This window comes from Patella vulgata, chromosome 9 (genome assembly GCF_932274485.2).
Source record: "Patella vulgata chromosome 9, xgPatVulg1.2, whole genome shotgun sequence".
Classification (NCBI taxonomy): domain Eukaryota; kingdom Metazoa; phylum Mollusca; class Gastropoda; family Patellidae; genus Patella; species Patella vulgata.
Genome location: NC_065887.2, coordinates 6,344,144 through 6,369,064, shown reverse-complemented (window position 1 = coordinate 6,369,064; position 24,921 = coordinate 6,344,144). Strand labels below are relative to the sequence as shown.

Genomic DNA, 24,921 nt, shown 5'->3' with positions numbered 1-24,921 from the left:
GCAAATAATACACGATTTTTCCCCGTTTTGTCTTCATTTGGTACCAGACTGGAGTGAAAGGGGTGGGTGGAATACGAAATTGTGTTATAAAAATATGAAATCACATGATCGAGGTTTTCTTCCTCCTTTTTGTCAATAATCGTGATAAGATTTGTTCAATTCTGAATTTATTTTTTTTTCAACCTATTGAACTTATTTTGTGACCTTTTCAGTTACTATAAATAGCATAGTGAACACTGGATAATCTGTTCGTGTTGACAAAATAATTATATTCTTCTAAATATTTATTATTTCACGGTGGGAGTAGACGTGATGTGAAAAGGGAGGTAATTCATTTGGCAAAAAAGATAACAATTTGTTTACATTTTTTTCTTATCAATATTCTTTATTTTTTTAAAACTGTCTAACATCTCACTGCTTGGAGGTATGCATATTCCTGAAGCAATCGCCTAGAAATCCAGACTGGCCATTGCTGGGTTGGCTTCTGATACTTGAGCTTTTGAGGGAGTGTGTCGATTCGATTCCCATTGCCGGCATTCAATCACTGATTCAGTCAAATCTATCCCAAGTACAGCAACATGACGACCATTCGTTTAATCTGGGGTCTTCCAAAAAACTTTGGACAGTGATTTAAGGTATTAAACGGTGAAAGTATTGTTCATCTCCAAATAGTATTGTTTACATTATATCCATGTTGATAGCCTCGTTTGTCATGCAATTAGTTGGGCAATTACATGATGTTGGACATACTAATTGGGCATAATAAAATCGTGAGTCATGACATAACATTATGTAAACATATTTGGTCCAATTTGGAGCTCTGTTTAAAGTGTAATGATATTGTTACACATTTAGCTATTGGTTGTTAATCGGACTATTGTCCAGTCATAATTTGGAAACGAAATTTGCTTCCATTACAGCAGTGTTAAGTGGGATTAGCTCTAATCAAACAAAACGCTGCGAAGAGTGTGGGAGGTATGGTTATTTACCTTGGTCTGGCCTAGTCTGTAAAAATACACACACACGGCCGGTTATGCTGACAAGCTGACAACAATAATTGGCAATAATGGTCCTTGTCAGTGACTGCATGTTGACCAAGAGAGTTCTTCAGGATTTTCCAGCTGAACAGAGGGACTGACAAGTTGCTCGATTGCTACGAAAAAAAAAGTTCCTGTGTGTCAAATTGGCAGCTGGCTTACTATGAAATGGGGCTTAACATCTACTGTTTTGCTTCAACTGGGCTAATGAAGGCAGTCATACACCATACAGTGTGCTATGAGGGAAATTTTGCCCGGATAGTGACACTACTCTTATATCTGATTCCAACTGCACACGCCGATGTGTACAAGCTACCTCAGTTATTCATACCATTCGAATGACTAAATAGCTGTCCTTGCAAGGAATTTTTAGGCCCTCCGTCCTGCACTACTGACAAGGGGAAACCACACAGGAAAATCCTGATGAACTTTCTCGGCCAACACCGGAATCGAACCCGCAACCTCCAGACTAGCGAGCCAGCATCTTACTTGCTGAGCCACCATGGCTCCCCAGGTGGCACAGTAAAGATCACCAGAAAGTTGGAAATCGTACTTAAGAGTACTGCACGGTAGTCCATAAGCCTACATGTAGTAGCAGCATAGCTAACACTTGGTTTATATAGTTTCACATTTAATGACAAAATGATTTCCCAATCTGATTAAAACACAGATCCTATTTCGTTTCGTTTTACTTGTCTTTACTACACTAGGATCTGGAAGAGTTGTTATCATTGACGTGTTCTGAATGGTATGAGAGATTGGCCAATGAAACAGTCTGTTACGGCGAGCTTTAGGTGTGTTTTGCACGGAACTGTGGGTAATCCTCTAGTAACATCAATGCTGATTGGTTAATCAAATGTCTGACATCATAGGGTCAAAAGCCGCTGGTATGACCTCTGACATAACCTATTGCTATAACTTGTCAGATTTTTATGTAGTGTAGGCCATCGAAAGTATAAAAAACCGAAACGAAATATAGATCTGTATTGTAATCAGATTGATGATTTCCTCTTAAAACTAAATTTCTCAGTAAGGTAAATGAAATGAAATGAAATGGGGTTTAACGTCCTACTGTTCTGCTCCTATACTGGGCTAATGAAGAAGGGCATACGCCATACAGTGTGCTATGAGGGAAATTTTGGCCGGACAGCGGCACTACGGCCTACTCTTATATCGAATTCCAACTGCCAAGGGATCTTTTACGTGCACGCCAATGTGTACACGGGACCTCGGTTTTTCGTCCCATCCGAATGACTAGACAGCTTTCCTTGTCAGCCCCTCCGTCCTGCATCACTGACAAGGGAGAACCACGCCGGAAAATCTGGATGAACCTTCTCGGCCAATACAGGGATCGAACACCCGACCTCCAGACTAGCGAGCTAGCGTCTTACCCACTTAGCCACGTGATCCCCTCTCAGTAAGGTACATCACAATATGCTTAACTGCATTGAAGTATATTGCAATACAGTTTTCATCGCAATACACAACCTTACATGCAGCCTACAGGCATTGAAATTAACCACGGCCACGGCCGTCGGTGCTCTTTCAATTGGCCGTGGCGCCCTCAAAATCTCCACTTTGTCCAAAACCATAATTAAAGAATCTCAAAACATGTCTTTTCTCTCTTGTAGATTTTCCATTATTAACTAGAAAAAATTGAAAAGACAGTTTAATATGTAAACTGTTGATGCCAATTGCCTAAGTCATGATGTTTCTGACTTTGTACTAGACGTATAACTAAAAATTAATATACCAATTAAATGGGAACAAAGCAGCCATGGGAGGACACGGCTACAACTCTTACAGAGTTTGCTCCCTTGGCTTCAGAGGTCAAGCCAAGCAAGAACTTTCTCTCAAGGCTGTGGAAAAAAGGTATGGAGTGTTTATTTTATTGTAAATACAGATCAGCTTGACCAAATTGAACAGACTGCTTTTGAAAAATAAATTTGTTAATTTAAGTCTTCATATTATCCGATGTACACACTCGTATATAAGTTATAGATTTTGGGACCAGGAGCTGGTCGCTAACCACTACTAATCTTGTTCTTCTTGTTCTTGGGGTGACGCTCTTCGAAAAAGTCTAAATCTCCGTCAATATAAGTGAGATCGACATGGAAATTGGCATGCTTGTGCTTTGAACAATTCTGCATCGATTTGGTGAATTAGATTTTTGAATTTCACCCAACAATATGGTCAGTTCCTGGTCCATAGTATGATCGTACTTGTTTCTAATGAGAGTTTGTTACTGTTTACTATGCGCATTACTACAAGCATTACTTCCTGTATACTGTGTCTCGAAGGGGCGCAGGCCACATGTTCACAAAGCAAATGAAATGAAACGAAATGGGGTTTAAAGTCCTACTGTTCTGCTAATGAAGACGGGCATACGCCATACAGTGTGCTATGAGGGAAATTTTGCCCGGACAGCGGCGCTACGGCCTACTCTTATATCGAATTCCAATTGTCAAAGGATCTTTTATGTGCACGCCAATGTGTACACGGAACCTCGGTTTTTTTTGTCCCATCCGAACGACTAGACAGCTGTCCTTGTCAGGCCCTCTGTCCTGTATCACTGACAAGGGGAAACCACGCCGGAAAATCTGGATGAACTTTCTCGGCCAATGCAGGGATCGAACACCCGACCTCCAGGCTAGCGAGCCAGCGTCTTACCCACTTAGCCACATGATTCCAGTTCACAAAGCATTCTCACACTTAAATTAAGAATTAACTCAACTTTCAATCCCTTTTTCTTCAAAATATCTTTGATCCACAAACACAAAACTTTGCACATAGTTTCTTATTGATGTATTTGATACGTTAAAACAACAAAAAATTTATAAAGGGTTATATTTTAGTTTAAAAAAGGCAAACAATATTGAGTTAATTCTTAACTTAAGTCTGAGAATGCTTTGTGAACTCGAAAGCCGGGTCCCACAGCCAATTTATGTAGCACATAATGACTCGGTGACACGCTCCCACATAATTATTGTTGTATATTTTTCTAGCACACAACTTCCACCACTAAGTTCTTACAAAATATGGTACAGAAATTAGATATACAAATAAAATAAACGTTAATAATATTTGATTTGATTATCTGTGTTTTTTCTTGTTATATGTTCTACAGAATTCCACAGCTCTACTGAACAGCATCTTAGTGTGGGCTTTGAAATACATTATTATTACACTACAGGATGGTAGCCACTGTGGCTCAATAAGTAAGACATTGGCTTGCTAATCAGGCTTAAACGAACTCTTGACATATGGAATTGGATATAAGAGTAGGCCATAGCAATGCTATCTGGGCAAAATTGCCTGTCTTCATTAGGCCAGTTGATGCAGAACAGTAGAACATTAAACCCCATTTCATTTTTTTTGACTACAGGATATTAATAAAATATTGTGATCATATTTCAGATGGATCTGACCAATCCAATAGCTCGTCAGCAACAGGGAGCCAGGCGTCCTCCAGAGAAGCGTCAGTAGAACGAGGTGCAAATAGAGATGTCATCCAAGGTGAAGGCTCAACTTCTAAACAAATCACAGATCTGATTGAAGATGCTACAAAAGGTATCCACGAAATGTTTTTTTTTTTTTAAATGAGTGACCATTACTGAAGATCATCCCACTGACATGCAAAGAAGAATAAGGACAGGATTTTTTTAAATCAGATGAAAATTTAATGATCCAAATTTGTTTTTATTGGACATCGCATAGATACGCAGCTACATTTCTAGTTCGACTTTTTTGATTCTGCAGTTGTACATGACAAGGAGTAAGGTCGCCTGTCCAACCTCGTTGGTTTTCTACGGGAACCATGGTTTCCTCCCACTTCTAAAGATCCCTATGTGCAACTGAACTATTGAAAAAAAAAAAGAACCATATGTTAGTCCCGAAATGACCTAGTTTGTGCCGACGGAGTGGACGTTAACCCATCTCTCTCTCTCTCTCTCTCTCTCTCTCTCTCTCTCTCTCTCTCAACCCTTGCTATCCCACCGGAAATTCTATTAAGACATATTTATATTTGAATCTTTTGTAGAGGAAAGTGATGATGAGGTTGGTCCACTTGAAGACAGTTCTGATGGTCAAACTGTTCGGCAGGGAGGTCGGAGAAATATTCCAAAAAGAACTCTGTCTAATGTTTTAACACGTCTTGGTAATATTATAGATAGAAGTGCGAGTAGTCAGGTGAGCTGTTAAACCAAATTATCTCCCCTTGAATTACAACAAATATTGTCTGGATTAAGTAGCCTGAATTGCACCCGGTCCAAATTATCTCCCCTTGAATTACAACGAATTATGTTTGGACTAAGTAGACTGAATTGTTAATCTATTGTAAAACAAAAAGATATTATTGTTTCACGACATCAATACAAAGTAGATATTGCAATTAATATGACTAACTCTATTATCTTTTCTAAAAATCTGACTGCAAAAAGAATATCTGGTCAACCCAATATTGCAATTAATATAACTAGCTCTAACATTTTTTGTAAAAATCCTACCTGCGAAAAATCTGTCTGGTCAACCCAATACATCTGTTATTTTCAGCTTTTCCTTTGACTCCTCATTGAATTGAAACTGTCAAGGGATCTTTAATGTGCATGTGTGCATAGAATCTCAGCTTTCGAACCATCCCAATTACTAGATGAAATCATAACGTCTGTCATTGAGTCAAGTGGCATGGTTTGATTCCTTATAAGGTCGCCTATCGAATCTTGAGGGTTTTCTCCGGGTCCTCCGGTTTCCTCCCACTGCTTCCCCGGTTGTACGTGGCAAGGAGTAGGGCCGCCTGTCCAACCTCGTGGGTTTTCTCCGGGTCCTCCGGTTTCCTCCCACTGCTAAAGACCCCTACGCGCAAGCGAATTATGTAAATAAAATATTAAAAATAGCATATGTTAGTCCCGAAATGACCTAGTTTGTGTCGAGTGGACGTTAAACCCCATTTCTCTCTCTCTCTCTCCTCCCACTGCTAAAGATCCCTATGTTGAATCATATGTTAGTTCCAAAATGACCTAGTTTGTGTCGAGTGGACATTAAACCCCATTTCTCCCTCTCTCTCCATAATCACTGAGCCTCTTTTCCTCCTGTAACAAAAGAGAAATGCATACTGTAATTCATTGGACTGGTGAAAAGTTGAATTTTAACAATATTTTTTGGTTCCATCATTTATTTGGTACCATTAATTTTTCTTTTAAAATAATCAAGTTGTTTTCATTTTTATTTGAAGACACCATCGTCATTTGCCCATTTGCAGCAAAACAATAGGATGTTAAAACCCATTTCATTTTATATTTAAAGACACCAACAACCTATAAAGACAGTGATTTTAAACAGTATTGGATGCCAGATCACAGCTGTAAACAATGTTATGATTGTGGCGATAAATTTACCACTTTTAGACGTCGTCATCACTGTCGTGTCTGTGGCCAGATATTCTGTAGTAAATGTTGTAATCAGGAATTACCAGGAAAAGCTATAGGATATAAAGGTAGGAATTAACAATCAAACAATCTCTTTTATTCTGCTCCAAAATTATATACTCTTCAAAAAAGGAGGGGATATTCAGAAACAATACAGAACTGCGGAAATACACTGCTGTTTTTATTAGAGGTAACCAGTGTATGTTAATAACAGGTCAATTGCCTACACATGAACATAAACAGTTCATATGAGCGGTTTATCTGACGGCCCCATTTCACTTGCAAAGAGATACTCCGTCAAAAGTGAAAAGGGGACGTTTTTGATTTTTGTCTTAATAATGAGTAATTGCTCCACCAATCCGGAGACATTCAGCAATTCGTCGTGGCATGCTCCTAATCAACCGTCCAATCACAATTTGGGGCAATCTGACCCACTCCTCTTGCAGTGCCACGGCCAATTCTTGCAGTGTTGTCGGTTGACATTGACGTCAAAGTCACCCGATCAAATTTAACTTAACACACTAAAGCAAAGATACGCTAAACAGTAAATCTTATGCAAGAACCGATAGGAATGCTAACATAGATAGATAAACGAGCACGCAGCAGTTTTTATCAACCTTTCCTTAAAGTGTCAAATTTGACAATGAACCCCTCCCACGTATATTGGGGCGATAAGTTCTTCATCTGTGAACAAATTCTCAAGGCATGTCAAGTGTCCATGACTATTTATCATATCACAACCTGCATAGGCATTTGCATTTCAATATCCCCTACTTTTTTTGAAGAGTATATAAGTTTCCATTGAATCTAATCTTATGTCTTAATTTGCTTTGTGATCACTGTTCTCTCTCAGCTGTGCACATTCTTACAATAGAAATTATATGTGCGCACAATATATAGGCCATATAAAAAATATTCTGGTTTTCAGATACCACTTCACTTAAAGATCACCGGAAAAGCTTCATAACTATTTTGAATAATACAAGTAATTATGTCAACATATCCTTTCATAAGTATTAACACGATCCCAAATGTATGTTACCTGCCACAGTTAAATTTCAACGTTAGCAATTTATGCCGTTCTCCGTGAGTAGTTGTAACTTTCCGACGATAACAAGCCGTGACATTATTTTAGTACTTCTGCTCATAGAAATATGTCTTGTTTATTGTCGGAAAGTTACAACTACTCACGGACAACGGCATAAATTGCTAACGTAAATTACTATCGTTGAAATTTAACTGTGTCAGGTATCATTGATTTGGGATCGTGTTATACTTATGGAATGGATATATTGGCATAATTACTTGCATTATTTAAAAAATTTATGAAGTTTTTCTGGTGATCTTTAAAGAGGACCACATGACCTAATTTTATTTGCTAATACATTTGGATGAGATAGGCGGCAAATTTGTCTTGAAACAAACTTAAGTTTACATATGTACAAATATCTTACTTACTACTATATGTGGTCATGGAGATAAAATTTGCATACTATAAGATGTTTGCGTGCTTTGATTGAATTTTGTTTAATGGGTTAGATTAGTGTTCAGATGAGGAGGAAGAAAGAGGTAACATTCATGGTTTTTAAAATGTTATTTAAGGTATATTTATAAAAAATTATTTATGCTTTAGGTTACATCTCTTGGTCTTCTTCATAAGTTAACCCTTAACCGGTCGACGTCATTTTGACGTCATGACGTCAAGTGGTCAGGCTAAATAAAGGCTGATGTGAAATATTTTGTATGCCTATTTCAATCGACTACTGCCGAATAATTATAAGTGATAGACTCTTGACATCAATAAAAAAGTTGAAGGAGATAAGTTGATCTATAATTTGCAAATCATTCTAATTCCTTTTCGTCAGAAGTATCGCTTTCAGAATCGGTGTCATCGATATAAACCGAGTCAGAATAATTCATAAGTATTTCAACCACTTTGAGCGTCTTTAACATTCCCGACATCGTTAAATTACGTTTTTCGTCAAGAATGTTGAACAAAGACATGTTTTTCTCAATGCCCTTGACTAGACAAGTTCCTGTCTGACACGCATGCGTGGCCATATCAATTAAATACGAAACTAAATACTCAAATGCAGCTTATAAAAAAGGTTCTTGCTGTGGTTGTGACCACTTAGCTGTATAACGTTGTGGTAACTACAGTCGACAATGACCGGTTAAGGGTTAATCAAATTGATTGTGTAGTTTAAAGGATCTGTCTACATTATATACTGAGTGTTGAGTTTATAACTGTTTAGTTTAAAGAGCAGTGTTGAGTAATTAATTAGTCTGTTAATTACTCAACACCTTTTGAGAAACACTTCTAAACTACACAACTATAATAGTTGTAAACTATAACACATACTTTTGGAAAAACTTAATGATTAATCTGTTACATGGTTTCCAATTGTTAACTATATATTGCACCACATTTTTGTTATATATCATTATTTGCTTGATAACGATATCTGTATGTGTATCGAAACGTAGCATGTTAATAAATTCAGAAGTAGTATATCCATATAAGTGTTTTTAATTTGTGAAATCTACCTGTATATGTCTTATAAGGATTAAGCTACTTATTTATTTGTGCGACGTTTGGAAGAGTATTCTCCCAACGTTATTAAGCTAATAACAAGCTAATAGAAACGTCGCCCAAATAGGTAAGTAGCTGTTTTTCCATAAGTATGTGTTATAGTTTATTGGTCTGTCCAGTTACTAAATGCCTCTCAAAGATTATAATTGTTGTAACACAATGTAAGTTTTAAAACTTGATCATTGGTTGAAAATAACTGCTGACCAGGGTTTTTTTTTTTTTAAATGCTGGGATAATATGTATGTACATGTATACTATGTATAGTGTCAAGTTAAATGGATATAAAGGGGTCATGACCTTTGTAATCTGATTAGATAATAATAATAATAATATTTCACTATGACTTGTAGCTTTTATTTCCTTGTATACTATGGAATGACTAGTCAAGGTTTATACTGTAATATTGATATCGTTGACTAAGCAACAAATAACTGTTATAAATGAAAATATACGACACTATAGATCAAAGTCATCAGTTTATATGCATTATATTAGTTAGTTAAAATTGTTAGTAATGAGACAGTGGTCATTAAGTAGGTGTTTTGTCACTAAGGTGACTATCGAATGATATACACCACTATTGTCCAGGTTTAATTTTGTGTATTCAATAGTGATGGCTGTTATAAAAAGTCATTTTTTTTTACACCAGTAGTGACATTTTTTACGGCTAGTTACACACCTGCTAATTAATGACAACGGTATAATTTCTAACCACTTTCTATACATACTAAACATTAGTTTAGAATATTGACCACTTATATCACTGTAACCCAGGTATCATTTAATCTTGTGTATCTAGCACTAATTTCTTTCAAATTCGTTTAATATCAAATCTTTGTTTAAAAATTTGTAAAAACTGTTTAAAATCACCATAAATCGTTAAATTTGTACTACTGTCCAGTTTAAAGCTGACCACTCAATTTTTATAATGAGTGTCCAATTTGCAAGTGTTTAATTTCTCAATCACTGTTAAGAAATAACAACCCAATTCATTAATGATGTATAATGATTAATTTTTTAACAGTGGTCAGGAAATTAAACACTTGTAAATCGCACACTCATTATCAAAATTAATCAGTCAGCTTTAAACTGGGCACAAGTACAAATTAAACGATTTATGGTGATTTTAAACAGTTTTTACAAATTTTTAAACAAAGATTGGATATTAAACGAATGTGAAAGAAATTAGTGCTAGATACACAAAATTAAATGATACCTGGGTTACAGTGTATGATTTAATGACAAAAATTGTCATTACTAAAAGGCCTAGCTTCATTAGTTGACGGTATCAGCTTTACCAGTGTTATCTATTGGGAATATTTTTTTTATTTATATCAATTTAAAAGGTAAATTGATATTGATGTATTGGGAATATTTTGTTATTAAATTAACATATAGACTTCTTTAAGAGAATGTATTTAAGAATGCAAGAATGACTATTTATAGGCTTTGTTCGATATTGTCATTGATGCATTTGAATCGTAAACAGAGTTAAAGTTAATCCAATGCATGTACATAAATAGAGTGCTTGGCTTGGCTATTGAATGGGCTACAAGCATGTAATTAGGCAGGATAACCGAGTTCAGGTGCAGGGCTTAAGAAAGTGTCCAGGGGGTCAGGGGGTGTCATGGTAAATCTAGTGTAAAAATTTTGTGTGTTCTTGGTTATATTATTACCTCTAGAACTCCAGAATAACATGTCTAGTTGATCAATTGGTACAAAAAACTAATGTCAAATGTACATGTTGGTTTGCATGTAACAAAAAGCCCTTGTTAGTTTGAATTTGATGGAAAGCCGCTGTCAGAGCACAATTTCCCTCATAGTGCACTGTATGGCACTTGTCAGCACAGTTTCCCTCATAGTGCACTGTATGGCACATTGTCAGCACAATTTGCCCCATAGTGCACTGTATGGCACATGTCAGCACAATTTCCCCCATAGTGCACTGTATGGCACATGTCAGCACAATTTCCCCCATAGTGCACTGTATAGCACATGTCAGTCTTCGTTAGCCCTGTCGGTACAAATAAGTAGGACATTAAACCCCATGTCATTTGTTGTGAAGAATGAAGATATTTCTAATTAGTTGTCAAGGTATTATAATGTAATATTAAGACTTTGTGCAGTATTGACCTCCGAAATTACTTATATGACATAAATGTATATTTTGGAACAAATAGATGTTATGGGTAGTATTCACTGTAAGTTCCTGTTGCAAGGTAAAACACCACTTTATAAAAATAGACTCTCCTTTAAGTCATGATGAGCGATACTCTCTCTGCTTTATTTAGATGAATGCATTTAGCTTATGAGGGGAAAGGGGTTACTACTTTATAAACTGAATTGAAATGTTTTTAGCTTGACATATTATTGAAATATTATCTATGACTCTTTTGGGTGATAAGTGACTATTCTTTGACTCTATTGGATGATAAATCACTTTTCTTTGACACTTTTGGGTGATAATTCACTTTTCTTTGACTCTTTTGCAACATACATACAGACTCTTTTTTTATGACTCTTTTGGATGGTAAAGGACTATCCTCACTGTGTATATATATTCAGCTATTCAGGTTAGAGCTTCTCAAAATTTCATATTTTTGGACCATGAACAGGGCCCCGATATCTACTCATTTTGTTGTTCATATTGTTGCTGTTCATCTTGTGTTGTTCATATTGTTGTTGTTCATATTCTTGTTCATCTTGTTGTTGTTCATATTCTTGTTCATATTCCTGTTCATCTTGTTGTTGTTCATGGTGTTGTTCATCTTGTTGTGTTGTTCACCTTGTTCATCTTGTTGTTCACCTTGTTCATCTTGTTGTTCATCATGTTGTTGTTCATTGTGTGCTGTTCATCGTATGTTGCTCATCTTGTTGTTCATATTGCTGTTCATACTGTTGTTGTTCACCTTGTTCATATTGTTGTTGTTCATCTTGTGTTGTTCATCTTGTTGTTGTTCATATTGTTGTTGTTCATATTGTTGTTGTTCATATTGTTGTTCATCTTGTTGTTTGTCTTGTTGTTATCTTGTGGGCGACACTCTTTGAAAAAAGGCTAAGACTTCATAAATTCCCTAAGACTTCACAAATTCCCACCTCTGTATCCCCAGTGATATCGTTCTGCTCTATTCTTCTAATCCCTGGGTCCATCCACATTGGAAACACATAGTCAAATTATCCACCCTTGATACTTCTATTTTTATTGACCAATCAAGTGGGTGAACAGAAGTATTGTGCTGAACGTAAACAATGTCGCCAAGATTAATATGGAAACTGTTTTTTAATTGGTTCATACAATCAACCTACAATCAAGGGCAGATAATTTGAATTTGTACAACAACGTGGATGGACCCAGAGGTTAGTGGAGGAGAACAGAACGATTCTACCGGGGGATACAGATCAGAGGATGCACAAATTCAAGTATGATCGACAAAATCGACAAAAATATTGGCATGCTTTTTCCTCGGGACTATTCCAATCTGTTTCACAGAGCATTACGAAAGTCTTCTAATAACTCTGTGAAAGATGACTGCTTTCAACATATGATGTCACATCACACAGCGTCAATCATTGGCTCAACGGCGCGTTCATTGTTAACATAAGACGTTACTGGTCTGGGCAGAATGGGGTGCCTTTTACTCATTTAACATACCCATTTACACTAAATAGGAAATATTGTTTACCTACAAATACTTCAAACACCTTTATTTATTTTTCTAATGCTTAAAAAAATGTTCTAGGATTTAAGTTGCAGCAGGAAAAAAGTTAATATTTGTGGCTTATTAACCCATACCGATGTCATCTGTATCAGTGATTGTAGTGGCCGAGCGAATATTCACTGCTGATCAGTGCAGGACTATTCATTCCAAACTGGTTTGATAAATAACCAATTGTTGTAGTAAACTATTTCCTGATTTTTCAAAATGTTTAGATATTGATTATGAGTTGTAATGGTTTTGTATGTTAATAGAATTAGTATATACATATTAACATACATATTTATTTACATTTATTAATAATCATTTCATTTTGATTATGATACTCAAGTAATGGTATGAATTGTTGACGGAATCTGAAGGGGGCCACAGTGGCTAGGCATAAAGTGCTGGCTTACTAACCAGGAGGACAGGGGGTTTGATCGTGGGGTTAGCGTAGATATATCCTTATAATTTTCCAGTGTTGTTTCCCTTGGGGGGGGGGGGGGGAGGGGGGGATGGCTGAATGGTTAGCATGTGTGCACTGTATCATAAAGTCTGTCATTGAGTCAACTGGCGTGGTTTCGATTCCCTGGTTGTACGTGACAAGGAGTATGGTCGCCTGTCCAACCTCGTGGGTTTTCTCAGGGTCCTCCGGTTTCCTCCCACTGCTAAAGACCTCTATGTGCAAGCGAACTATGGAAATAAAATTGAACCATATGTTAGTCCCGAAATGACATATTTTGTGTCGAGTAGACATAAAACCCCATTTCTCTCTCTCTCTCTCTCTATTTCTCTCTCTCTTGTGTTCTTGGTGCCTCGTCATTTGGATGGGACAAAAAATATGAGGTCCTGTGTATACGTTGTCGCGCACGTAAAAGAACCCTTGTGATTTGGATGGTGGAAACACCACTGTCAGAGAAAAATTTCCCTCATAGCACACTGCGTGGGGTATACCCGTCTTCATTAGCCTGGGGGGATGGTCTAGTGGTTTAATTCAAGTGTGTGAAATCTAAAGGTCTGTCATTTAGTCAAGTGGCGTGGTTTAATTCCCCACTTGTATGTGACAAGGAGTATTGTCACCTGTCCAACCTTATGGATTTTCTTTGGGTCCCCAGGTGTCCTCCCATTGCACAGAGCATGGCATTTGTATGTGACAAGGAGTAGGGTCACCTGTCCAACCTTGTAGATTTTCTTTGGGACCCCAGGTGTCCTCCCATTGCACATACAGAGCATGGCATTTAGCTGTCTTCTTTAATTTTCTAATTCAAACCTCAGCATGAACTGTGTACAGAAAATAACATCTTATTTGCATGATATCTCAGAGGTTGGTGGGTGAGGATGGTCACGTGTAACTAGCATGTTAATTCTAAAAATAACGCAAAATATTCTGTTGACAAGATTTTCAACTCCACACCATTTTTATATTGTGTTGACAAGACTCTCAACTCCACACCGTACTTATATCGTGTTTCAACTCTACACCGTTCTTATATCGTGTTGACACGACTTTCAACTCCACACCGTTCTGATATCGTGTTAAGACTTCCATCTCCACACCGTTCTTATATCGTGTTGACAAGACTTTCAACTCCACACCGTACTTAAATTGTGTTGACAAGACTTTGAACTCCACACCGTACTTATATCGTGTTTACAAGACTTTGAACTCCACACCGTACTTATATCGTGATGACAAGACTTTCAACTCCACATCATTCTAATATCGTGTTAAGACTTCCATCTCCACACCGTTCTTATATCGTGTTGACAAGACTTTCAACTCCACACCGTACTTATATCGTGTTAAGACTTCCATCTCCACACCGTTCTAATATTGTGTTGACAAGACTTTCAACTCCACATCGATTTTATATTGTGTTGACAAGACTCTCAACTCCACATCGATTTTATATTGTGTTGACAAGACTCTCAACTCCACATCGATTTTATATCGTGTTGAAGAGACATTCAACTCCACATCGATTTTATATATTTTACTGTATTTCATTTTAAATATGTTTTTATTTTACAGGGGGTATACGTGTGTGTGCTTATTGTTGTAAAGTTGTTTTACGATACGCCCAAGATTCTGAATATGAGAGAAATCAACAGGATGATGTCAGTATATCGCCAATAGATTCAACGGAATATGGTACCACGCCCGATTTTAACATCTGGTCACCACTTAGTAAAAGGGCGTCACTAATATCGGATGACATCTGTTCGCCTCAGCAAAGGTATAGTAAAATATGTTTATATTTATTTTGGTAAAAAAACAAAGTCAAGGGTATCACAAAACCATCTTGTAAGTGTAAAAACTTATTTCTTTGGAGAACACAAACGAAATTTGAAGCACAATGAGAGTCATAGTAACCAGTGGTTTCATGATTTTAATCATGTTCCTGAAGCAACGACTGCGAGTTTTACAACATGTGGACGTTACTAGATTACTTTACAATTCACAAACTTATAGCTACATTATCTACAGACACGTGAACAGTAGTGTCCAATCAGAGGTTGTCACAAAGTGACCTCAATGGAAACCTTGACATTGAATGAACCTTGAAATTTGCAGCTCGATCATCACAGGTAGACATTTTAGTTTGAAAGTGCGAGACTTGGTATTCGCGATGATCAAGGAATCTGATAGGCTCCCAAGCTGTGTGAATGCCCAATCAAAATTAGTGTGTCGGAATATGCAGGGTATTACGCGAATGCCTTGATAAGATAAACGTAGTTAAAGAGAGATCAAGGCTTCCATTTAAGATGGATGTTAATATGATATCATAACTTTGATGACATACAAGAAATAAGCTAAATATAGATAAATGACAACATATATTTATTTTGGTCGCACAAAACCGATTTAAGTCGGAGGTGGATTTGGCATTATAATCCGTATCGTTTCCAAATATCACGGGCTGCCAAGGTTAACAGTCTTGTATTCTAAATCAGTCCTGTGAAAACAAAATATCGAAATAGCCTAATTTTTTTTTTTTTTTCACTTTATTTGTTATTTCTCATATAATTCCATTAAAATTTGCTATTTTTAGCCTCAGTAGTGTTCCTTAAAGGACAATATTGGTGTCAGCCATTATCACATATGTGATAGAACTGGTTAAACATGTTGCAAATATAATTTTAAGACACAGATCAATGCTACGATGAATTTGAAGAAACAGAAGTGACGAAAACAAAAGGAAAACAGGAGTTATCCTTCTATATAACTGACTGAAGTAAAAAGCGATAACAGATACATGGTTGAATTTTAGCTCACTGATAATTCCTACGAAGTCCAACAGTTGTTATGTGAGACTGTGGGAGGATATCTGACAATTCTAAAAAATAATTGAATATCATTAGATAAGAGAACACGAGAAAAATAGAAATAGCCCGTACATTCCCTTGTTTTTATTCATTCTATGCTTAATAAAAACATGGTAATGCACAGACTTTTTCTATTTTTGTTTTTGTTTTGTCTTATTAGTGACCGTTGTGTTCATGTACGATCAGGTGATATTTATATTTCAATTATTGAATCATTTAGTATGTTTTATATCACACATATTTTGTTTTGTATTTTGTAGATGTGTCAGTCCACTAGATATACAGAGTTCTACAGGACTTAAAATACTACCCTTTGATCTCACACCCCAGTCCGAGTTCTCGCTTTCAGACTCACTTCTTACTGAGAGAAAAATGCTTAGTCGGGTATGTATTGATAGTAGATGATGTACATTTGTAGTGTGAAAAATGTATACTTTGGTGTGCACGTTAAAGAACCCTTGCCATAAAAGAGAAATTTGCTTTTTATATATATATATGTATATGTTTAGATATACAATACTAAAAAAATGTCATTCTTACAAAAAAAATATCTTGCAAATCTGAGGTAAACATTGACCATCATTGGTATCTCCAGTGGTATCGTTCTGTTCATGGATTCAAATTATCTTCCCTTGATGACTACAAACCAATCAAAAAACAGATTACATACCAGTCTTAGCATCACTGTTTATGTTCATCACAATACAGACTACGGCAGCTTGTACGTTCCATTATGAGAAACATAGCAAGGAAATAAATATAAAAAATGAAATGAAATGAAATGGGGTTTAACGTCCTACTGTTCTGCTCCTATACTGGGCTAATGAAGACGGGCATATGCCATACAGTGTGCTATGAGGGAAATTTTGCCCGGGCAGCGGCACTACTCTTATATCGAATTCCAACTGCCAAGGGATCTTTTACGTGCATTCCAATGTATACACGGGACCTCGGTTTTTCGTCTCATCCGAAGGACTAGACAGCTGTCCTTGTCAGGCCCTCCGTTCTGCACCATTGACAAGGGGAAACCACGTCGGAAAATCCAGATAAACTTTCTCGGCCATTGCAGGGATCGAACACCCGACAAAAGATGTCCTAAAGTATTTTGTTTACGACGATTCAATTAACAAGGGCGGATAATGTGACTGTCTCCCCGTGTGAATATACCCAGGGGTTAGTGGAGTAGAACGGAACGATACAGTTGGGGATACCGAGGATGAACATGACAGGCTGGGAAAAATTTTGAAGTGAAATCCCTGAATATTTGTAATAATTCTATAATCGACTTTATTGATAGGATTCGGTACAACTTCGAGAAATCTGGCGTCAGATCCAGGATCCGGTTACAGGGGTTGACATGCAGAGTCATAGAATACGATTACGAACTTATCAAAGATGTGTTATCGGCAAGGAATTAGTTGATTGGTTGATAAATAAGGACAAAGCTGCTAAAAGGTATGAATATTTTCTAATGAATGACATCATAGGCCTGATAAAAATGGTATCCACATTCATCGACTTCAGTTCTGGGTCAGCCATTTGATTACATTAAAAATGTAGTTAAGTTTATGGATACCATCGTAGTTCTATTATTGAGGGTAGCCCCATTCATAAACTTCACTGCCAGTCATGTGATTTTATTGCATCAAAAGCATGCAATATAGCCACTGTGGCTAAGCGAGTAAGATGCTGGCTCGCTAGCCTGGAGATCGTGGGTTCGAGAATGTTCATCTGGATTTTTCAGTGTATTTTCTCATTGTCAGTGGTGCAGGATGGAGGGCCTGACAAGCACAGCTGTCTAGTCGTTCGGATGGTACAGAAAACAGAGGCCCCGTGGAAATTTCAATATAAAAGTAGGCCATAGCACCGCTGTCTGGGCAAAATTTCCCTCATAGCACACTGTATGGCGTATGCTCGTCTTCATTAGCCCAGTTCGTAGCAGAACAGTAGGACGTTAAATCCCTTTTCATTTCATTTCATTAGCCCATCCGGAACAGAACAGTTGAACATTAAACCCCATTTCATTTCATTAGCCCGGCCGGAACAGAACAAGTTGGACATTAAACCCCATTTCATTTCCATTCCATTGAGGTTCATTGAGTATGGACCTGGCTCATTAACCAGGATGTCCCAGGTATGATCCCATGGTTGGACGAGAAAAGATCTTCAATATTTCCCAGTCTGGCTTCTCCATGTCAGTGTTGTAGGATAGAAGACCGAAGGAACAGTGTCTAATCATTTGAATACAAAATAGCACAGGCTAATTTTATATTTTTTATTTACAGAGAACAGGGTGTAGCTATTGGACAAGCTTTATTATATGCTGATTATCTTGAGGCTGTAGGTACACAGTATAATATATTCCGCGATGATTTTACCCTTTATAAACCAGGGGAGGTAAGTCATGTGATGATTTTATTAGGGATGCTCGTTTGTCAGAATTTCAATTTGGTAACTCGAAATTCAGTCCTTTCACAGTTCTGTCAGTCCTGGCACAGTTCTGTCAGTACTGTCACAGTTCTGTCAGTCTTGACACAGTTCTGTTAGTCCTGACACAATCCTGTCACAGTTCTGTCACATGTCTGTCAGTCCTGACAACTTAGGTGGTGTTAGTAGAATCGTGATGTAATTAAACAACAAATATATTTCAGCTCTCATGTTTTTTTGGGGGGGATATTTTCTTATGCAGTCGGTACTTGCGCTGTAGCCCCAAATCCCCCTTTTTAGTCAATTGTCACTATTTTGGGGATTGAGATAATTCATTTCCGGAATGTTCAGTCAAGTTTCATCTTATTATATTAACCTGGGTTTAAGTGGAGTGATATGATGATTTTATGCTAGGTAAATTTCATTTATGTAAATGTACAAATAACTAGAAATGGAATTTATCAATTGCAGAACATCTAAGACGGCATTCTGCAAATTTGTCAGAGTATTTTATAAGACCTTCTGATATCCTGTAGAAACCTGAAACATAGATCGTATTTTGTTTCCTTTTTTATAGCTCAAAATATTGTTTTATATGTCTTTATAATTACTACACTAGGATCTGGAAGTGTTGTTATATAACTCATTTTCTGGTTGATGTGGGCGATTAGCCAATGAAACGGCGAGTTTTTGTTGTGGGATGCACATCAACGCTGATTTGTTAATAAAATGTCTGACGTCATAGGGTCAAAAGCCACTTTTATGTCCTCTGATGCGATCTTCCACTACAACCGGTAACATCTTCATGTAGTAGAGGCCATCGAAATTAAAAAAAAAAACAGAATGAAATATAGATCTGTATTTCAATCAGATTGCATTTTTACTTTTAAAAAGCAATAGTGATGTAGAAAATATTTTTGCAAAATAATTTTAGATATATAATGTTGCATGTTTTGATGTTTTAAATTGTTTTTATCAGTTATCAACCGTTCTAGAAATTGGTTTAAATAATTTTAGATATATAATGTTGCATGTTTTGATGTTTTAAATTGTTTTTATCAGTTATCAACCGTTCTAGAAATTGGTTTAAATACAGAAGGATCCAGTAGTTCAGTAGAAGAGAAATCTAGTAACGAACCCCTGTGGTTGAAGGAAATAGAGTCAGGTGCTATAGATTATTGTAAGTTAAAGGGTCGTATACCTTGGTTACAATCATGATTTATTGAGGGACGGGGGAGATTTCATTGGAAAATGACACATAAATGAGATCGGCTGGAAGTATTTTAGCGGGTTAAAGTTATAATTTATTGAAGGGAGAGGGGGTGGGGAGTGATTTCCTTGGAAAATGACACCTAGATGAGATCGACTGGAAGTATTTTAGCTATAGATGTCAGCAGAAAATGTTTTGCGCTGTATTACTTTGACTCCAGTCAGATAGGGAGGGCCTGCAAATATAATTTTCATAATTTCGAAACCTGATATTATATTCTTTAACTTTGTTATATATAGAATTCTAATCTTCTGTTTTTATTTCTCTTGAGGGGGGTTGGATGGCCGAATGGTTAGCTTGTGTGCGCTGTATCATAAGGTCTGTCATTGAGTCAACTGGCATTGTTTCTATTCCCCGGTTGTACGTGACAAGGAGTAGGGTCGTCTGTCCAACCTCGTGGGTTTTCTCCGGGTCCTCCTGTTTCCTCCCACTGCTAAAGACCCCTACATGGAAGCAAATTATTGAAATAAAATTGAACCATGTGTTAGTCCCCAAATGACCTAGTTTGTGTTGAGTGTAGGTTAAACCTCACCCCCCTCACCCCCTCTCTCTCTCTCTTATTTCAATTTTGAAATTCAATTTCTCTCAGTGATTTGCATTAGTTTTGTACTTTTTTTTTTTACATATTGCTGGAATTTTAGAATTCATTATTCATAAAATGTATTTGTAATATTATTTCAACAGCCTCACCATCAGACTCGGACAGAGCCAAAAGCCAATCAGAGACAAGTTCGCGTCACATGTTTTATCTTGGTGATCCATCTGATAGTGGTAGTTTCTCCGGGGATCTCTCCAAATGTAAGATTTTTAAATATTCTGTTGATTTATGCAGGGGGTTGGGGGGGTGGATGGCCGATTGGTTAGCACATGGTCGCCTGTCCAACCTCATGGGTTTTCTCCTGGTCCTCTGGTTTCCTCCCACTGTCAAAGACCCCTACGCGCAAGCGAATTATTGAAATAAAAAATTAAAAACCATATGTTAGTCCCAAAATGACCTAGTTTGTGTCGAGTGAATGTTAAACCCCATTTCTCTCTCTCTCTCTTTTGTCATTTTTGATAAACAATTGCTTGATTTTAAAATGATGATGTTGACCGAGAAACTTCCTAGAGATTTTTCTGACTGAATTCCCCTTGTTAGTGGCAAGGGCCAGAGAGCCTGGCAAGGGACAACGTATAGTCGCTCTGATAGGCCGAAAAATTCAGGTCACGTGTACACATTGGTGTGCACGTAAAAGATCCCTTGAGAGTTGGAATTCGATAGAGTAGGCAGTGGTGCCGCTGTCCGATCAAAATTTCCCTCATAGCACACAGTGTGGTGTATGCCTGTCTTCGTTAGCCGAGTCGGAGCAGAACAGTAAGACGTTAGCCCCATTTCATTTCATTTCATGAAAATAAAATATAAACCAAGCCAACATATTAGTATTTTATAAAATGATATCATTCAAGCAAACATTGAGATGTGTTTTACATATGCTAAGCCAGTTCCCCAATCCCATTCAGACAACCTGAATAAAAATATTGTTTTAAGAAAAACCCAAAAGCAAGAATTGATCAAGTTTTATTTTATTTTCTGTTTAATTAAAGTAACACCTGTACCTTTTGAATTGAACGAAGAGCCACTGCCTCGTCAAGATTCTTCTGCAGCTGGTCTGACAGATGAATTTCTTAAAGGTAATATTTTCAGTACATGTAGTTGAAGAGATAATATAAAAAGGTACTTTGTACATGGATTTGGTAATGGAGGGATGGGGGCCGAATGGTGTAATGCATAATGGGGGATGGGGGCCGAATGGTGTAATGCATAATGGGGGATGGGGGCCGAATGGTGTAATGCATGCGCGCTGAGTCGCAGAGGTCTGTCATTGAGTCAACTGATGTGGTTTTGATTCCCCGCTTGTACGTGACAAGGAGTAGGGTCGCTTGTCCAATCTCTTGTGTTTTTTCCAGGTCCTCGGGTTTCCTCCCAATGCTTGAAATAGAATTGAACCATATGTTAGTCCCGAAATTACCTAGTTTGTGTAGAGTGGATGTTAAACCCAATATCTTGTCTCGCTCTCTCAGTTTTGGTTATTGAAATTTGTCCACCATTTTAAGTAGTGAATGATTATGTTTACAGGAACGTTTCTAACAGACACGACGACCACGGCGCCTGATCAGAAAACATGTCCACATGGTTGGCGTGTTGTGGATGAATTACGAGAAGAGAATGGTGAAAAACTGGCCTACGATAGATTACGGTACAGTATTATCTAGGATATACAGGCACTGTAACCCAGGTATCATTTAATCTTGTGTATCTAGCACTAATTTCTTTCCCATTCGTTTAATATCAAATCTTTGTTTAAAAATTTGTAAAAATCATATAATATCATTCAAAATCATCTAATTTTTACTTGTGTCCAGTTTAAAGCTGACCATTCAATTTTGATAATGAATGTCCAGTGTTTAATCACTGTTAAAAAATAAACAACCCAATTGATTATTGATGTTCAATGATTAAATTTTGAACAGTGGTCAGGAAATTAAATACTTGTAAATTGGACACTCATTATCAAAATTAATCAGTCAGCTTTAAACTGGACACAAGTACAAATTAGATGATTTTGGATGATTTTACATAACTTTTACAAATTTTTAAACAAAGATTTGATATTAAACGAATGTGAAAGAAATTAGTGCTAGATACACAAAATTAAATGATACCTGGGTTACAGTATTATCTATACTGGTGACACACATTGAGGGAATGGAATGGGGTTGTGTCTCTCGTCAACACAATATTTCATTAAAATAACATCGTTTTTATGGGATACAATCACTAGTTTTATTCTAAAATCACGATGTTTCGATAAGAGGATACTTGTCGAAACGTCTTGCTTTTAAAATAAACCAGTGATTGTATCCCAAAAAAACTGTGTTCTGTTAAAGCGAAAATTTCAAATTTTCTAAGAAAGTCAAAACATAATTATATCTATGTCTTTTGCTCAGTAGGTTATCAACTGACTATTATACGATCATGGGCATTATTTCCCACCCTCAAAAATCATTGACACAGGAAATAATAACACAATTACCTCCCTTGTTTTCTCCTATTGACAACATGTGTTCAGCCATCTCCCAATGTTGGAATTTGAAGTTGAAAATGATATTTTTGCCAATTTCTCAGCTGGCAATAGTGAATTATAGGATTAATAGGGTTATTCTTTAACAAGGTAGGACTGTTTATGGATACCATCTATTTTCAGGCTTTATTTTGATAAATTTTAAAAATATATCTTAAAAATTTGAAATTTCCGCTTTAATGTGTTTCCTGATCGCTAAATGCCACTCAAAGATTATGTTTAACAACAATATTTCAGTCATTTGGAAACAAAACAGATGATTTTTATTTCCATGTTTACCACATTTGGAAAAGGGAAATTTGAGTGGTGTTTAGCGCATGTTTGGAAAAGGGAAATTTGAGTGGTGTTTATCACACATTGGAAAAGGGAAAGTTAGCATGACTTTTATCGCACATTTGGAAAAGGGGGATTTGAGTGGTGTTTAGTGCACATTGGAAAAGGGAAATTTGAGTGGTGTTTAGCGCACATTGGAAAAGGGAAATTTGAGTGGTGTTTAGCACACATTGGAAAAGGGAAATTTGAGTGTTCATTTATTGCACAAGGGAAAGGGAAATTATAATATAGGTATACAGTGGACTCTGTCAATTCCGACGTCGTACAGGATCGATACAATATGCCAGATTACTCAGCATGTCAGAATACTCAGTTGTCTCATTGCTTCACGTATTATACGTATTGTACGTCTGTCCACACCCTTAAACCACCCGTGCGTCATTCTGTTGATGTTTTCAAACTTAGCATTTGAGTAAAATTTTTCTTATGGCGGTTAAAATTTTTTGGTTGGAGTAACAAGGAATTCAATCTGGACATGAAAATGATGACAGATTTCACAGAATGCTGTAGTATTTAAATGTTGGAAATGATCACAGAGTCCACTGTATATAACTTTATAATATACTGTAGGACGTACTATACATGATTTCATTTTATTCTCTAGGACATGCCATACAGATCATTGGAATGCGATGGCTAAACAGTTGTTGAGTCAACGAGGTTTATCATTCCACTGGGAACCGATCATATTAACTTACGTAACAAAGATCAGCCATTTTGTACGACCAGATATCATCTCGGAAGGAGATAATCTTGATATTAGACAATATTTACATGTAAAAAAGGTAAATGGTTTTGAACTTTTTCGTTTATTCTTTTAATAACCTGGGACTTGGTAAAATAAAAGTACCCCAGGTAATATAAGGTCTAGAAATTTTGTAAAAAAAAAGTTTGTGCAACATTTAATGGTGACAGTTACATGTGTTTGCAGTTTGACTTGGTCCACTGTTCAGCTTGGTAACTTATTTTTATTAGTTACCCATGACCTTTCCAAAATATGGTAGCCTGCATAATATACAATACAGTACACAATACACTCTAAATAGACCTTATAATAATATACAATACTGTACTCAATAGACCCTAAATAGACCTAATGATAATATACAATACAGTACTCAGTACATCCTAAATAGACCTTATAATAATATACAGTACAGTACTCAATAGACCCTAAATAGACCTACTGATAATATACAATACCGTACTCAATATGCAAAATGAGTTTAACAGCCTCTATTTCATCATCTAAAAGGCTAATAAAGACTTATATATTTATCAGAGAGAGGGCCAAGGGTTACACAAGGCATGGACTGTTCCCCAATCCAAAGTCAGATATTTACTGAATTAAACTATTGTTTATAAAAAAATTAAGTAAATGAAGATGGTACTCAATACATCTACCTAGACGTAATGATATTAAGTAAAAATGAGAAATATATTTAATGTTAGAAGTGATAAACAAAGAAATATTTACATTTTTTCAGGTGCCTGGTGGTCATAAAAATGAAACGTTATTAATCCATGGGTTGGTGTTTACAAAGAATGTGGCCCATAAAAAGATGAAATGTAAAATCAATAATCCCCAGATATTATTATTACGAGGAAGTATTGACTATCAACGAATAGAAAGCAAATTCTCTTCTCTAGAACCTCAAATATTACAGGTAGGTTTACAATCTTCTAGCTAG

At 36.6% G+C, this 24,921-nt stretch overlaps 1 protein-coding gene across 1 annotated transcript; it reads left to right on the top strand.

Moving 5' to 3' along the window:
• Positions 1 to 137: 137 nt before the first annotated feature.
• LOC126832610 (1-phosphatidylinositol 3-phosphate 5-kinase) lies at positions 138 to 24,921 on the top strand. The gene is made up of 15 exons (XM_056103239.1): positions 138 to 326; positions 2,669 to 2,909; positions 4,455 to 4,607; positions 5,077 to 5,225; positions 6,339 to 6,528; positions 14,784 to 14,988; positions 16,339 to 16,462; positions 17,376 to 17,533; positions 18,364 to 18,475; positions 19,568 to 19,685; positions 20,460 to 20,573; positions 21,360 to 21,446; positions 21,892 to 22,012; positions 23,835 to 24,015; positions 24,718 to 24,921. Exons 2-15 carry the CDS (start codon positions 2,798 to 2,800, stop codon positions 24,919 to 24,921), a joined length of 2,028 nt encoding a protein of 675 aa, XP_055959214.1. The 5' UTR covers positions 138 to 326; positions 2,669 to 2,797.

Excerpts from the sequence above, each read along its gene's own strand:
- LOC126832610 (XM_056103239.1), top strand. The coding sequence starts at position 2,798 with ATGGGAACAAAGCAGCCATGGGAGGACACGGCTACAACTCTTACAGAG. Across the intron at positions 6,529-14,783 it reads AAAAGCTATAGGATATAAAG|GGGGTATACGTGTGTGTGCT; the intron begins GTAGGAATTAAC and ends TTTATTTTACAG. Across the intron at positions 17,534-18,363 it reads AAGGACAAAGCTGCTAAAAG|AGAACAGGGTGTAGCTATTG; the intron begins GTATGAATATTT and ends TTTTATTTACAG.